The 14,852-nt window shown below is 41.4% G+C and overlaps 1 protein-coding gene across 1 annotated transcript in view; it reads right to left on the reverse strand.

Moving 5' to 3' along the window:
- Positions 1 to 14,852, reverse strand: part of pnpla7b (patatin-like phospholipase domain containing 7b) — an 86,153-nt gene that overhangs the window by 61,988 nt on the left and 9,313 nt on the right. The window contains exons 8-16 of the mRNA XM_034118120.1: positions 8,368 to 8,527; positions 8,182 to 8,262; positions 7,663 to 7,791; positions 7,448 to 7,528; positions 5,283 to 5,403; positions 5,106 to 5,177; positions 2,889 to 2,971; positions 1,312 to 1,461; positions 1,079 to 1,156 (exon numbers count right to left, since the gene is read on the reverse strand). Coding sequence (XP_033974011.1) covers positions 1,079 to 1,156; positions 1,312 to 1,461; positions 2,889 to 2,971; positions 5,106 to 5,177; positions 5,283 to 5,403; positions 7,448 to 7,528; positions 7,663 to 7,791; positions 8,182 to 8,262; positions 8,368 to 8,527 — 955 coding nt within the window. The remainder of the gene's footprint in view (positions 1 to 1,078; positions 1,157 to 1,311; positions 1,462 to 2,888; positions 2,972 to 5,105; positions 5,178 to 5,282; positions 5,404 to 7,447; positions 7,529 to 7,662; positions 7,792 to 8,181; positions 8,263 to 8,367; positions 8,528 to 14,852) is intronic.

Genomic DNA, 14,852 nt, shown 5'->3' on the forward strand with positions numbered 1-14,852 from the left:
TTGGCGCTAAATCACGGCTGCGCCGTGCGAAAGAAAAAAACGTCCGTGATAACTTTGAATTGCCCATGTCTCGAGATGCTACCCGACGAATTTCGAGTCGTACGGATAAAGTCCCTGGGAGAAGATAGATTTTGCGCGTTTTTCGAGGCCAAATTCAAAATTCCTGTACGTTATTTTATACCCCTCCAAGAGGCTTTTTTGTTCGTCTCCGCACCCTAGATATGCGTAGCGAGTTTCGTTCGGTTACGTGAAAGTTAAAGTAGGGGGAGTTAACGTTAAAAACGGAAGTGGGCGTGGCCTACGCAATTTTTTACGTAATATTCCGGAACCAATTAAATATCAACATTTTCACCACTTCTGACGCGCGTGCACAATTTGGTGAGTTTTCACATATGTGGCGGGGGTCAAAAGTGCGCGCAATGTTCTAAAATAATAATCAGAATAATAACAAATAATCGGACCAATATCAATAATGTGCTATAATGTAGCGTGGGCTACCTACTGTCATGATTTAGGCCACTTTTAATGGGCTTTTGCCCCTATTTTTCCCTGTTTTTTGTGGGTTTTGCATGGTTATCGTTCGCTTCGCGAGCGACTAAATTGATCGTGACTAAATTGATCGTGACTAAATTGATCGTGATGATATTAACAATGCGAGTTGCAGTCACGTTGCAGTCACGTGACTGGGCTCGCGCGGACTATCTGCCGTCACTATTTCCGAACCTTTTCTGTGCTTTTGCCGGTGGTTTTCCCTGTTTTGGGTGTGTTTCGCAGGTTTATCGGTCGCTGCGCGACCGATTTCAATAGGGTCTTCGCCGACCTAGGTCTCAGACCCTAATTAACACTCAAGTGGACAAATCAGAAGCGTTGTCAAAGTGGGATGTTGTTGCTTTATAGAGGGAAATAATGCCCATAAAGGAATAAAAGACATCCTTAAGCAGTTAAAGATTAAATAATCATAGCCTTGTCTCTGTGTGGAAAACCTGGACATTATTTGTTAAAGATACACTTGCACTTTGTTCTTTGATGAAGTGTGTGTTCCACAAAGAGTCTCTGTCAGTCAGTCCTTCACACTGACCTGGTCTCCCTGGTGAGCCACCACAGTGCCGGCTTTGACTTGCCGAAGATTAACTCTCCCCTCCAAAAGATGGGGGTCCTGATCAAAAACAAACAAAAAAACAGGGATATGTCTTCTTAGAAACAGTAACATTTTTATCAGTCTTTCACTTTTGCTTTTACATTTCCATTTTTGAAACAATTGTGGATTTTGTGTGCTGAATAATCTTACAGTGAATAAAGTCTGTGCCCTACCTGTAGTTGGATGACATGGAGCAGATCCTTTTTGGCAGCTTGGAAAATGGCGTTAACTTTGTTGTGCTGGACATTTTCTGCTCCAGCTTCACTGTAGTGGTAAACAGCTGATGGAGTGTGCTGCAGGGTCACACTCTTCTTGAGTATCGACTGAGGAGACAGAAAAGTGTATTTGTGACATTAGCAAGAAACTAAACCATAAACTAAACACATATTCTAAGTTAGAATGACATTGTATATGCCTATGTAGTGTTGTAAAATTGACCATTAAAGGGACTGCCTAACATTGTAGTGCCTAAACGAAGTACGGTATAATGTAATGTAACGTAACAAGCTGCGATGCGGGACTTGCACATGCTAGATATCGATTCCGACTCACAGCAAACTAAACCAAACAAAACAGAACAAAGGTAAATAAACTGAACTGAATGTAACTAAACATAACTAGACTAAACTGAACTAAACTATCTAGGTATAACAAAACAAAACTGAACTAAATCGAACTAATCATAACTAGACTAACTACTTAGCTAGATAAGCAGAACTAAACTTTACTCATCTCACGAAACTGAACAGAAGCAAACAAAACGTAAAGGTCCCATGTCATGGCCATTTCTACTGATCGTAATTCCATTGTTGAGGTCTACTAGAATAGATTTAAATTGTTCAATGTTCCAAACTCACATTGGTTTCTCATACAGCATCTCTGTATAGTATGTGTATTCACTCTCTGTCCTAAACGGCTTGTTGGAGCTCCTGCCCCCCCCTCCCTATGAGCCCAGTGTGCTCTGATTGGTCAGCTCGCCCACTCTGTTCTGATGAGTCTACCACCGTTACAGCGGAACATCAGTGATTATGTGTTACAATGGCGTTAGCAACCAGAAAATGACACCAGCAATGACAAACAGATGAGAATGCTGCGTGGGGTCTGGGTGCCGTGTTGGCGGGACGTTGCGGGGCTCGCTGCTGTAGCGGACAGTGTGAGCTGGCTTGCTGGTGTTGTTTCCTGGCATATACGTATTTTCTGTGTTAGAGTTTTACTCGCTACAGGGTGTACTTTGAGGGTTTGTGACTTTGCAGACCTTTTACATGCAGAAAAAGCTACACACAAGGGGACGGGTAATAACCGGAAAAGCATGACATGGGACCTTTAATGAACACTAAACTTAAACTCAAACTAAATTCAATTAAACCAAACTAAACTAAACATAACTAGACTATACTCAATCTAAACTAAACTAAACTCCAACTAAACTAAACTGAACTCAAACTAAACTAAGATAAACCAAATCTAAACTATACTGAGATAAACCAAAACTAAACTAAACTGTACTAAACTCTAATTAAACTAAACTAAACTCAAACTTAACTAAACTCAACTAAACTCAACTCAAACTAACCTAAACTCAATATAAACTAAACTAAAACTAAACTAAACTCCAGTAAACCTGTGAGGAGCAGTATTAAGAGCAGTCACTACAGACTAGTCTAAAATATGTTTGTCTAAATGGAAGCAAATGTTTAATCTGAATTCAAACCAACAGCAAATGCAATAAAGAAAATATTTTTACAGAGACCTTCACAGGACTTTGAGGCAGAGCTTCCTCTTTGGAAACCTGAGCCCGTTCATACACTTTGTTGAGACCGAAGGACATTTCACCTGCAGAACAAAAAGATCCCATCATCAGAGTGCTCATGGAGCTCAGCAAACAATGTTCCTTGTTGAGGATGCTGAGTGTTGAGGCTACTGAGTGTTGAGGCTGCTGAGTGTTGAGGATGCTGAGTGTTGAGTGTTGAGGCTGCTGAGTGTTGAGGCTGCTGAGTGTTGAGTGTTGAGGCTGCTGAGTGTTGAGGCTGCTGAGTGTTGAGTGTTTAGGCTGCTGAGTGTTGAGAGTGTTGAGTGTTGAGGCTGCTGAGTGTTGAGGCTGCTGAGTGTTGAGGCTGCTGAGTGTTGAGGCTGATGAGTGTTGAGGCTGCTGAGTGTTGAGTGTTTAGGCTGCTGAGTGTTGAGGCTGCTGAGTGTTGAGTGTTTAGGCTGCTGAGTGTTGAGGCTGCTGAGTGTTGAGGCTGCTGAGTGTTGAGTGTTTAGGCTGCTGAGTGTTGAGGCTGCTGAGTGTTGAGTGTGGAGGCTGCTGAGTGTTGAGGCTGAGTGTTGAGTGTTTAGGCTGCTGAGTGTTGAGGCTGCTGAGTGTTGAGGCTGCTGAGTGTTGAGGCTGCTGAGTGTTGAGTGTTTAGGCTGCTGAGTGTTGAGGCTGCAGTGAGTGTTGAGGCTGCAGTGAGTGTTGAGGCTGCAGTGAGTGTTGAGGCTGCAGTGAGTGTTGAGGCTGCAGTGAGTGTTGAGGCTGCAGTGAGTGTTGAGGCTGATGAGTGTTGAGGCTGCTGAGTGTTGAGGCTGATGAGTGTTGAGGCTGCTGAGTGTTGAGTGTTTAGGCTGCTGAGTGTTGAGGCTGCTGAGTGTTGAGTGTTTAGGCTGCTGAGTGTTGAGGCTGCTGAGTGTTGAGGCTGCTGAGTGTTGAGGCTGCTGAGTGTTGAGTGTTTAGGCTGCTGAGTGTTGAGGCTGCTGAGTGTTGAGGCTGCTGAGTGTTGAGGCTGCTGAGTGTTGAGGCTGCTGAGTGTTGAGGCTGATGAGTGTTGAGGCTGCTGAGTGTTGAGGCTGCTGAGTGTTGAGTGTTGAGGCTGCTGAGTGTTGAGGCTGCTGAGTGTTGAGTGTTTAGGCTGCTGAGTGTTGAGGCTGCTGAGTGTTGAGTGTGGAGGCTGCTGAGTGTTGAGGCTGATGAGTGTTGAGGCTGCTGAGTGTTGAGGCTGCTGAGTGTTGAGTGTTGAGGCTGCTGAGTGTTGAGGCTGCTGAGTGTTGAGTGTTTAGGCTGCTGAGTGTTGAGGCTGCTGAGTGTTGAGTGTGGAGGCTGCTGAGTGTTGAGGCTGCTGAGTGTTGAGTGTTTAGGCTGCTGAGTGTTGAGGCTGCAGTGAGTGTTGAGGCTGCAGTGAGTGTTCAGGCTGCAGTGAGTGTTGAGGCTGCAGTGAGTGTTGAGGCTGCAGTGAGTGTTGAGGCTGATGAGTGTTGAGGATGCAGTGAGTGTTGAGGCTGCTGAGTGTTGAGGCTGCTGAGTGTTGAGGCTGCTGAGTGTTGAGGCTGCAGTGAGTGTTGAGGCTGCTGAGTGTTGAGGCTGCAGTGAGTGTTGAGGCTGCTGAGTGTTGAGGCTGCAGTGAGTGTTGAGGCTGCTGAGTGTTGAGGCTGCAGTGAGTGTTGAGGCTGCTGAGTGTTGAGGCTGATGAGTGTTGATGCTGCTGAGTGTTGAGGCTGCAGTGAGTGTTGAGGCTGCTGGTGTTGAGGCTGATGAGTGTTGAGGCTGCTGAGTGTTGCTGCTGTTTGCACTGAAGCACTTGTAAACTGCATTTTCATGTTTTTTCACAGCTCAGATATCATGTGAAGTATTTCCTTTCTAGTATATTAGATTTCAGGCTCGATGGTTAAAAAAATAAATAGGTTGATTCATTTTTTTTCTTTTCTTGTCTTATTGTTTATATGAGCTTAAAACGTTGCGAATGAGAAGTGAGAAATGTCTGGTAATTGGGTTTGGTAAGAAGAAAACTAAAAAGTATTGGTTAACTGCAAAAATACTAAACATTAGCCCACATGGAACTGACACACCTTTTTGACATTAGGAAAACATAATCCAAATGTTTATTTCTGTAATTGTTATTCCTACTTCTTTGTTCCAGGGTTCTGAACCATAGTTCACTGAATTGCATATGTCCTACCCAGACAAGAATGTGAAGCAAATAAAAGAAAGGACCTGTAACAGCCATCGGGGTGGAGAATGAGCGAGATTTCTTGTATTTCGAAGTTTCTGAGTAACTGGACTTTTCTGTTGAAGTGGGTGACAAGAAAACAGATATGTTCGACAAACATTACTAGAAATACATTCCTGCAGCCTAAACGTGAAGTGTGTGACATTGGTGTTGTTTCTGACCTGTGTCACTTTTTTCAGAGCCCTGATCTTCAGAGTGGGAGGGCTGCCTGCGGAGGCCTCGGTGTGGATAACCCTCCCCCAGAACATTGGCAACCGACACCAGGGAGATCGCTTGGTTCTCCTGCAACACACACATATAGTTATATTACATTGAAAAAACACATGTCCTTATTTGTAAATTCATCTTATTAAATACATGTAGATTATATTTATAGAGAGGTGGAAAAAGTACTCAGATCTTGTAAAAGCAGAAGTACCAGAGTGTAGGAATAATATAAGGTTGTAAGTGTATTTGATATGTTAACCCTTCATAACACTTGCACTTCTTAATATTTGAAGAACACTGTTGTAGAATAACAGCATGCAATTTAGAGTTTTTTCTATTTACTACTATAACCTTGCTGCTACTTCATTACATTTACCCTTTGTGCATAGTCAATGATGATTGCAACATTATCAAATCCCAAAAGGTCAACAAAAATAATTCTGTGGAGAAGGATGACCTAATGAAGATCAGCCTAATATTTTGTGTTCAAATGTATGGCCAATAAACCTATTTTATTGACTATTTTTAAACCATCATTGATTCCCGACTCCCCCATACCCGTCAGTAGGAGCTACAAGTGATCAACAACTGCTTCAAAAGCTAAAGGTGTTTGCTGAGCGAGTAACGTGACTTAAATTTGGATCTGGACTCTTATCCCTGAGTCAGGAAAGGCTAGGGAGGGGCACAGATGGAAGTGATTCATCATCACATTTATGTATTGTCTGTTCAGTAATTGTTAGTGGTGTGTTATGAATATGATCACTGGAAACAAGTAGCAACGTCCGAAAATGATCCTAAATGAATTTATTGGCTGTCATATTTTCCTTTTTGTAGTGTGATGGACTTATGTTATATCCATTGGTCATTGTCACATATTTAGTTTAAAGTGGACCTATCATGCTATATTTGAATAATATAGTATAGGACCATACCTATATAAGGCATATTTATACTTTTTTTTTTTCAAAATACCAAACAGATCATGCATTTTAGCCATGCCTCATTTTGCTCAATTTGACAATTTCTAGCTCTGGGCAGATTCAGTGAGAACAGCACCATCTACTGGCCTGGCATATGTACTACAGCGTCTCCAGCGCTTTCGAACGGCAATGGCCGTGGCTGTCTCCTCCTGATTGGTGGAGTTGGCCCAATAGCCGTAGCGCCACCGTCCTGACGTCAGGACAGTGTTCAAATCTGGATCAGTTTTTATCAGATCCGTTGCAGGCCCTTTTTTAGAGATTTGGGTATGGAGGAAAATAGAGAGGGTTGTGTTTTCTGACACTTGGTGAGTTCCCTGGAACACCGGGGACACATATTCATGTATAAAAGACGTACAAAAGTGCATTTTGCATGATAGGTCCCCTTTAAATAATGAATTTATGCTACAGTATTGTTGTGCACCACGTGAGGCGATACTCAAAGTGTTATATATATATTTTCAATACACAACCTTCTTGTTTGTCATTTGTGGGTAAGTGTATATTGGGTATGAGGTATACTATAATATATAAGCATGAGCTGTATGCTGTATGTTTTATGTCAGCTAGATGCCTAAGGGTTCACTGAATTTAAAAGTATAACTTTCTTCTGTCCCATTTTGGAACATTAAATTAAAAAAAACTTTGAAGAGGAGGGGGCAATACCATCCTACCCAAACATGTTTTATTAACAAGCTTAGCTTAATGATCACAGCAGGCCCTTATGACGGAGCTTAAATCAGCCTTTTCATTTTGAAGACATGGATACATTACATAACTGTTGGTTAACTCTACACTTATCAGGATCAGAATACCTTTATTCGTCCCAAAGAGGGGAAATATACAATGCTTTAGTGTTCTACACATGTAATGCATTTATTTACTCCACTGCTTCTTTAATTGCAGCTGGTGGCCCTCTGAGAGCTGCACATTGATTGGGTGATGTTTGGTGTACCTGGGCAGTAGTTTGTCATTCTCTGTATCTTGTTGTATCTAATTTGAAAAGGTGATGCTTATCAGTAAACAGAATGAAGCAGAGCAACACAAAAAATAAAACGAAACATCCATGTGACTTCAAAATTGGAAGTGAAAAGTGAGGTAATCCATCAATCTGGAGTACAGTCAGCAAAATCAAACAGTACCGGGTTGAAGAGCTCAGTGGTCAGGCCCAGGTAGTTGTGTAAGGCGAGGAAGGTGACTCTCTGGAGACGCACCATGATTATCTGCAGAGAAGGAGACACACTGCTCTGTTAGTGCCACATCAGGGAATGGATGCAGTTTGTGAAGCTGCCTGTGCTTATGCTTTTCTCTGGCTCAGACTGTACTTGCACTGCGGCAGTGTCAGTGGACGCTTTACCTGGATGACACGGACCAGAGTTTCTGGATATTTCTCAAACACTGACTGGAAGGCTGCAGCCGGCAGACGCAGGATGGTGGAGGTGACTGCAGCTCTGGCAGACACAGTTTTATAAGGCGCTGGATAGCCCTGAATACACAGTACAGTTTGTGGAGAAAGAAGGAGTTGTGAGTAGTAACAACCCAAACAAAACCACTAACATGCATGAAGAAATGAGAATACACACACGAATAAAGAAGAGCTTATTTAGAAGAGCACATACCAAACACTTTAAGTGATGAATAGAATAATTTTTTCATAAAATCCTTTTATAATATAATATATATTATTCTGAAATGTGCCTTGGTGCAGAAAGAGCACTTTTCAAATGTTCTTTAAATACAAATACATGAAACGTTCATACATTTCTTGAAGCAATATTTGAAATGCAGACTTTGACTTGTACCACAGTATTTTACACTACTTTTACTAAAGTAAAAAATCTGTGTACTTTTCCTCTGTTCTAAAATGCAAACGTACAGTGATGATGTCCAGGATACTCAGCAGACTGTGAACGCTGTCTCCTGGTAACACTTCCTTCACCACAGCGTCAGTCCCATCCTGCAGGAAGAAAACACCTTTACATCTCCCTGATCACATCGCTGAGTGTCAAATATTCATGTGGTTGTTGCAGGCAGTAGTTTGTGGTCAGCCCTGAGGTCTCACACTCTCATGGATGTACATGTCCAAGCGGCCATCTTGAACCACGTAAATACTGTCATCAGTGTCCCCTGGTCTGAAGAGTGCCTCCCCCTGGTGCAGCTCGATCACCACCATGTGCCGGCACAGCTCCAGGAACACAGGCTTCTCAAAGTGGCCCAGCACCCTAATAATAATAATAATACATTGTATTGAAGGCGCTTTCCAGGATATCAATCAATCAATGTTTATTTACAGTATATAGCCCAATATCACAAATGTTACATTTGTCTCAGTGGACTTCACAGTTTCACAGGATGCACAAGGACACCTTACAATTCATAAAATAAATACTCTAACTGATAAGAACAGCAAGAGATGAGGAAAACATGGCATGCATGTATGAGGGGGATGCTCAGTAACAGTTGAGGAAAGCATACAGACTGGTTCAAACTATAGTATTTAGGCCGCGAGGCGTTGCAGAGGCGCCGGGCAGGAAGTGGACCGGTCAGTGCATCCGGCCCATCCCCTAAAATAAACGAATTTTGCAGACCCTATCCCTCCGTAGTCTTTCAAGTAGGAGGAGAAATGCCAGCATTCTCCTCCGGTTTACAGGCACTGTGTAAATTATATATATAGAATAATTATGATGATGAATGCATTTTTTTACCACTAAAATACAGCAACACATCTTTGATTCATGTCGTTTATAACTGGAATATTACAGTTATTATTAACTTTGTCTGTACAAGGTAGCCTGTCCAGGAAATATGCCCAAATCAACAAAAACTGCGAGCCGGCAGGCAAGACGCTCCGCTTCTGAAATGCTTCTGAAACGCCCCCGGTAGGGTATGACGCCGGAGGAGGCCGGACCAAAACCGTGCCGCAGCCGTGACGCGACGCAGACGGACCCGGTGGAATCTAGGGGTAATGGAATATGGCCAACACATGAAACTTCTTATATTGTAATTCTTAAATATGTATGTAAACATATATAACACAGTAGTATTCATGTGTAAGCAAGCCCACATTTTGTAATTCAGTCAATCAAAGTTGAAAACATTTTCTAACAAATATGAGTTGATAAAAAAAGGCCCAATAACTTATTTCCATAACCAGCTTGAAATATACCCTTCCTATTTCCCCTTATTATAATCAATCTGAGGCATCTGATTTAAGGGAGAAGCTGCAACACTGTTAGTAACTAAATACATGAAACCCTCTGGAGAGCTGGGATGGAGGCAGTTTGTTTCTTAAAGCATATTCAACTATCAAGCATCATTTAGCTACATTTGATCGATTTTGCTAACTTATAACTTAACTTATGAGGCAATATACCTCACCTCGAGGGAGGGGCCCAGCCCTTCATGTGTTTTTCTGTATGTGGCCCTCAGTGAAAAGTTTGGACAGCCCTGGTTTAGCCTATTCTGAACAGAACAGGTGGGTCGTGAGGTGGGGTTTGAACGTGGTAGTCAGACTGTTTAGTGTGTGGAGGGAGTTTCAGAGCCTGGGAGCGTTGCAGCCGAAAGACCAACAGCCGTGACAAGGGGAAGGTTAGCACCAGGAGACCAGCTGAGAATGAGCGAGCAGCAGGATGGGGGGGGGGGGGGGGGGTGGGGGGGGGGGGGTTACTCCTGAAGGTCGGTGAGATTGGTGGGGGCCAAGTTGTAAAGGGCTTTGTGGTGTGCAGAAAATAAGTAACTAAGTACATTCACTCAAGTACTGTAATTAAGTAAATTGTTGAGGTGCTTGTGCTTGAGTATTTCCATTGTATGCTACTTTATACATCTACTCCACATTTAAAAATGGAAATAATGTAATTTACTCCACTACATTTATTTATTTAACAGCTTTAGCTACTTTTAACAAAATGCATCTCTAAAGATTTAACCAGTGGACTAACACTTCATATACAATATTTTACAAAAAGTAAATCAGAACTTTGTTTGTCTACAACAGAAAAATGCTACTTGATGAAACAATATTATCTAGAAATGTCATATATATAAATATAATTATATACGCAATAAGGCAATTTTTCTGCACAATGATTACTTTTTATACTTTAAGTAAATATAGCTGATAATACTTTTGTACCTTTACTTAAGTAAACATTTTGAATGCAGGACTTGTGTTTGGAATTCAGTTTTTATGACAATAATGTATTGGTACTTCAGAATACTTCTTCCACCACTGGATGTGCACATCTTTATAATACTGCTAATGATAATAAGCACATTCCTAAATGTAACACTTGTAGCAGTTTGACCAAAGTTGCTGGGGTAACAGTCAGGTCAGGCCTGACAATTTAAAAAGTTTAGGTTGAGTCAAACCCTACAAAAGGTACATGTTACCGACGGGGAACCATAGAGCACGTGCCACTCTTAACCAGTTCAAAATGTCTGTAATTTTACCCTGTTCAATTAATACATTTGAACAAATACACACAACACATCTCTTTTAAATGCAGACCAAATAATATATTCAATAGTTCAAATGATCAGTGAGTCCCATATGAGTGAAAGGGTGTATGCAATATATATAGTTCATGATAAATAGTCAAACAAAATGATATGATCCACAAATCTCCATTCCAGATTTTCTTAGTCCAGTCCACGGTTATGAGAATTAAAGTTAAACCTTATCATATCCAAGATATAACATTTGTACACCTTACATGGACAACAGATGCAGTCTCTCTCATTTGGGGAGAAACGTTATAATTAGGGATGTCCCGATCACCTTTTTTTGCTCCCGATCCGATTCCGATCATTTGATTTTGACAATCTGCCGATACCGATTTTTCCCGATCCGATCTTTATGCAATGTATTAAAAGAAAAAAAAGGAGAAAAGCATTCAAGTTGTCCCTTAAACCCCACGTTCTCCACCACAGATAACGGCTGGTCATCCAACGCGATGAATTCAGCTATCTTGGCTGTTATTTTTTTGGCCTTTTCATTGTTCTGGCGCAGTTTCTCTTTCCTTTTTAAAAGTCTCTGAAAGTGTTGGTTGTTTCAGTGCCGTTACCTGAATGGCCGCTGTGTACTCGTTGTGTTGTTGTTGGTGTTGGTGTTTGTTTCTCAGGTGGCGTATTAGATTGGTCGTGTTGAACGTAGCTCTGTTCTTTCCACCACGCAGAAACCTCCGCCTTGCAAACATTGCATCTGGCTGTTACACTGCCTTCGCTTTCAATTTTATAATACTTCCAAACTCCTGACATTTTCTCTGTCCCGACTCCCGAGTCACCAGCTGAACGTAGCCTCTCGTTAGCTTACTGCTACTATTAGACACTGCGCCCTGCCCACTCTGTTGCCAGATTTGAGAGAAATAAGCAACCAGGTTGATGAAAACAAGCCCAAAAGAAGCAACACATACATGATGTTGTGTAATTTTAAACCAAAACTAAGGTCTCAGGATGACTTTAAGACGTGAACATGGTCATTTTTGTTTTGTAACATTAAATTAAATTTTTTTTTTTTTTTTAAATCCCGATTTTTTTCTCCCGATTCCGATCTTTTGAAAATCACGTGATCGGCTCCGATCCCCGATCACGTGATCGGATCGGGACATCTCTAGTTATAATCCTTAAGATTTCAGTTCTGTAAGAAGACACTGTAGTTACTGCTTACCATGTTTAAAGTTTTGTTCAAAATCAGTGTATTGACCACTGGGGGCAGAAGACACACCCACAGTATGTGATGCTTTAATAATGACAAAACTCATGATTAAATCTGGACATCTGCATCAGTATGGATCAGCTCTGTGTGCCCAGGATGTGTATGCATACTCTCCTGTTAATCTGATACGCATGGTTGTTAGATATGAATCCTGAGCTGGCTAGCTGGAGTCAAGCAGAGTTGATCAATTTGAGAATCAATACAAAATTATTCAGCAACAGTTTTGATAATGGATTTATCAGAATCAGTATCTGTTTTATCCCAGTGGAAATTGAGTTTCGTTGTTGTTGTTCTATTATAGAATAAAAAATGAAAGGTTAATTCAAATGAAATAGAACAAACTATTTATTTAAACATAAGAAGTTGAAGAAAAAATATTTAATAAAAAGATTCTTAAAAATAGAATAAGATGTTTATAACATAAGAATGTAAAGTTAAATGTCCAATAAAAGATTGATTGAGATAGAAAGCTATGTTACACGCTTCTATTGGCTAGCGCTCCAACACGTTGTACATGAGAGGCTAAGGGGCGGGACATCTCTAAGCAGTTGACCAATCACAGTAGAGCCCGCCAGCTAACCAATCAGAGCAGTCTGGGCTCTGGTTTCAGACAGAGGGTGAAAAGAAGTGCTGCAGCACAGGCAGTGTGAGAAAAATAAAGAGCTTTTTGAACATTAAAGCATGGAGACATGTAGAGACACTACATACTGATATACACCTGAACATCAGCAGGAGATGACTCTTTAAAGTAGAGACACTACATACTGATATACACCTGAACATCAGCAGGAGAGGACTCTTTAAAGTAGAGACACTACATACTGATATACACCTGAACATCAGCAGGAAAGGACCCTTTAAAGTAGAGACACTACATACCAGAGGTGTGGACTCGAGTCACATGACTTGGACTCGAGTCAGACTCGAGTTACCAATTTGATGACTTTGGACTCGACTTGACAACATCACAAAAGACTTGCGACTCGACTTGGACTTGAACACCAATGACTCGGGACTTGACTTGGACTTGAGCCTTCTGACTTGAGGTGACTTGATAATTTAATTCAGGGGTCTCCAACACGCCGATCGCGAGCTGCCGTTAGGACAGCAGAATCTTCAGCCGCTGCAACTCTTGCTGAGAATCCATGCAGGCAGGGGCGGGACTTTATTTTGCTGAGCCACCATGCGGCCAATCATATGTGAGGACACACTAGGATCATACCATTATGTGAAAGAAGGGTGGAGGGCAGACGCTCCAAAGACAGCAGGTGTAGTGGTGCAGGCCAGCTACACAGAGCCACGGGGAGACGGGGAGACGGATTTAAATGCAAGCGCGTCGGAAAAAGTCAAGAAATTTCCGAAAACCGAAAAAAGAAGCAGCATCTGGCTGCATGTCAATGATATTGGAGAAAGCAAAGCTGAGTGCAGGATTTGTAAAATGAAAATAACCTTCAGAGCAGGGTTTTTTTTTTGGTAACCACTCAGGATTTATTGCCAGAGGTGGGAGAAGTTCAGATCTTGTACTTGAGTAACAGTACCAGAGTGTAGGAATACTCGGTTACAATAAAAGATCCTGCATTCAAAATGTTACAAGTAAAAGTACAAAAGTATTAGCATCAAAATATAGTTAAAGTACCACCTGCAGAGGGATCTACATTCAGGTGTTCTTTTCCCCATAGAGACGCCTCGCTGCACATTATCCCTTGCATAAAGATAGATGTGGGTCCCTTATAACATGCTGTACACAGTGGAAATAAACATTCTGGTCACCTCAACATCAGGGATCTTATCCATTAAACTCCTTCTGAATCAAACCGTCACGGTAGCATTACCTTACTGATCCCTCTTACAATAGAAGAAAACACGTTACTTTACCAGCAGAGAGAAAATGGATTATTAAATTATTAATGTGACTAATAAAGAGCAGTTTGATTATTAAGTATTATTCTGTTGATCGATGTCATTACATTTGTTGAAAAGCACATAATGACTTGTTTAAGACTCGTTTTGTCAAAGTTTAGGACTTGGACTTGAACTTTCCCATCCTGACTTGAGACTTGACTTGGACTTGAGCGCAAAGACTTGAGACTTGACTCGGACTTGCAAAACAATGACTTGGTCCCACCTCTGCTACATACTGATATACACCTGAACATCAGCAGGAGATGACTCTTTAAAGTAGAGACACTACATACTGATATACACCTGAACATCAGCAGGAGATGACTCTTTAAAGTAGAGACACTACATACTGATATACACCTGAACATCAGCAGGAGAGGACTCTTTAAAGTAGAGACACTACATACTGATATACACCTGAATATCAGCAGGAGATGACTCTTTAAAGTAGAGACACTACATACTGATATACACCTGAACATCAGCAGGAGAGGACTCTTTAAAGTAGAGACACTACATACTGATATACACCTGAACATCAGCAGGAGATGACTCTTTAAAGTAGAGACACTACATACTGATATACACCTGAACATCAGCAGGAGAGGACTCTTTAAAGTAGAGACACTACATACTGATATACACCTGAACATCAGCAGGAGAGGACTCTTTAAAGTAGAGACACTACATACTGATATACACCTGAACATCAGCAGGAGAGGACTCTTTAAAGTAGAGACACTACATACTGATATACACCTCAACATCAGCAGGAGAGGACTCTTTAAAGTAGAGACACTACATACTGATACACACCTGAACATCAGCAGGAGAGGACTCTTTAAAGTAGAGACACTACATACTGATATACACCTGAACATCAGCAGGAGAGGACTCTTTAAAGTAGAGACACTACATACTGATATACACCT

Source organism: Trematomus bernacchii, unplaced genomic scaffold, assembly GCF_902827165.1.
Source record: "Trematomus bernacchii unplaced genomic scaffold, fTreBer1.1, whole genome shotgun sequence".
Lineage (NCBI taxonomy): Eukaryota > Metazoa > Chordata > Actinopteri > Perciformes > Nototheniidae > Trematomus > Trematomus bernacchii.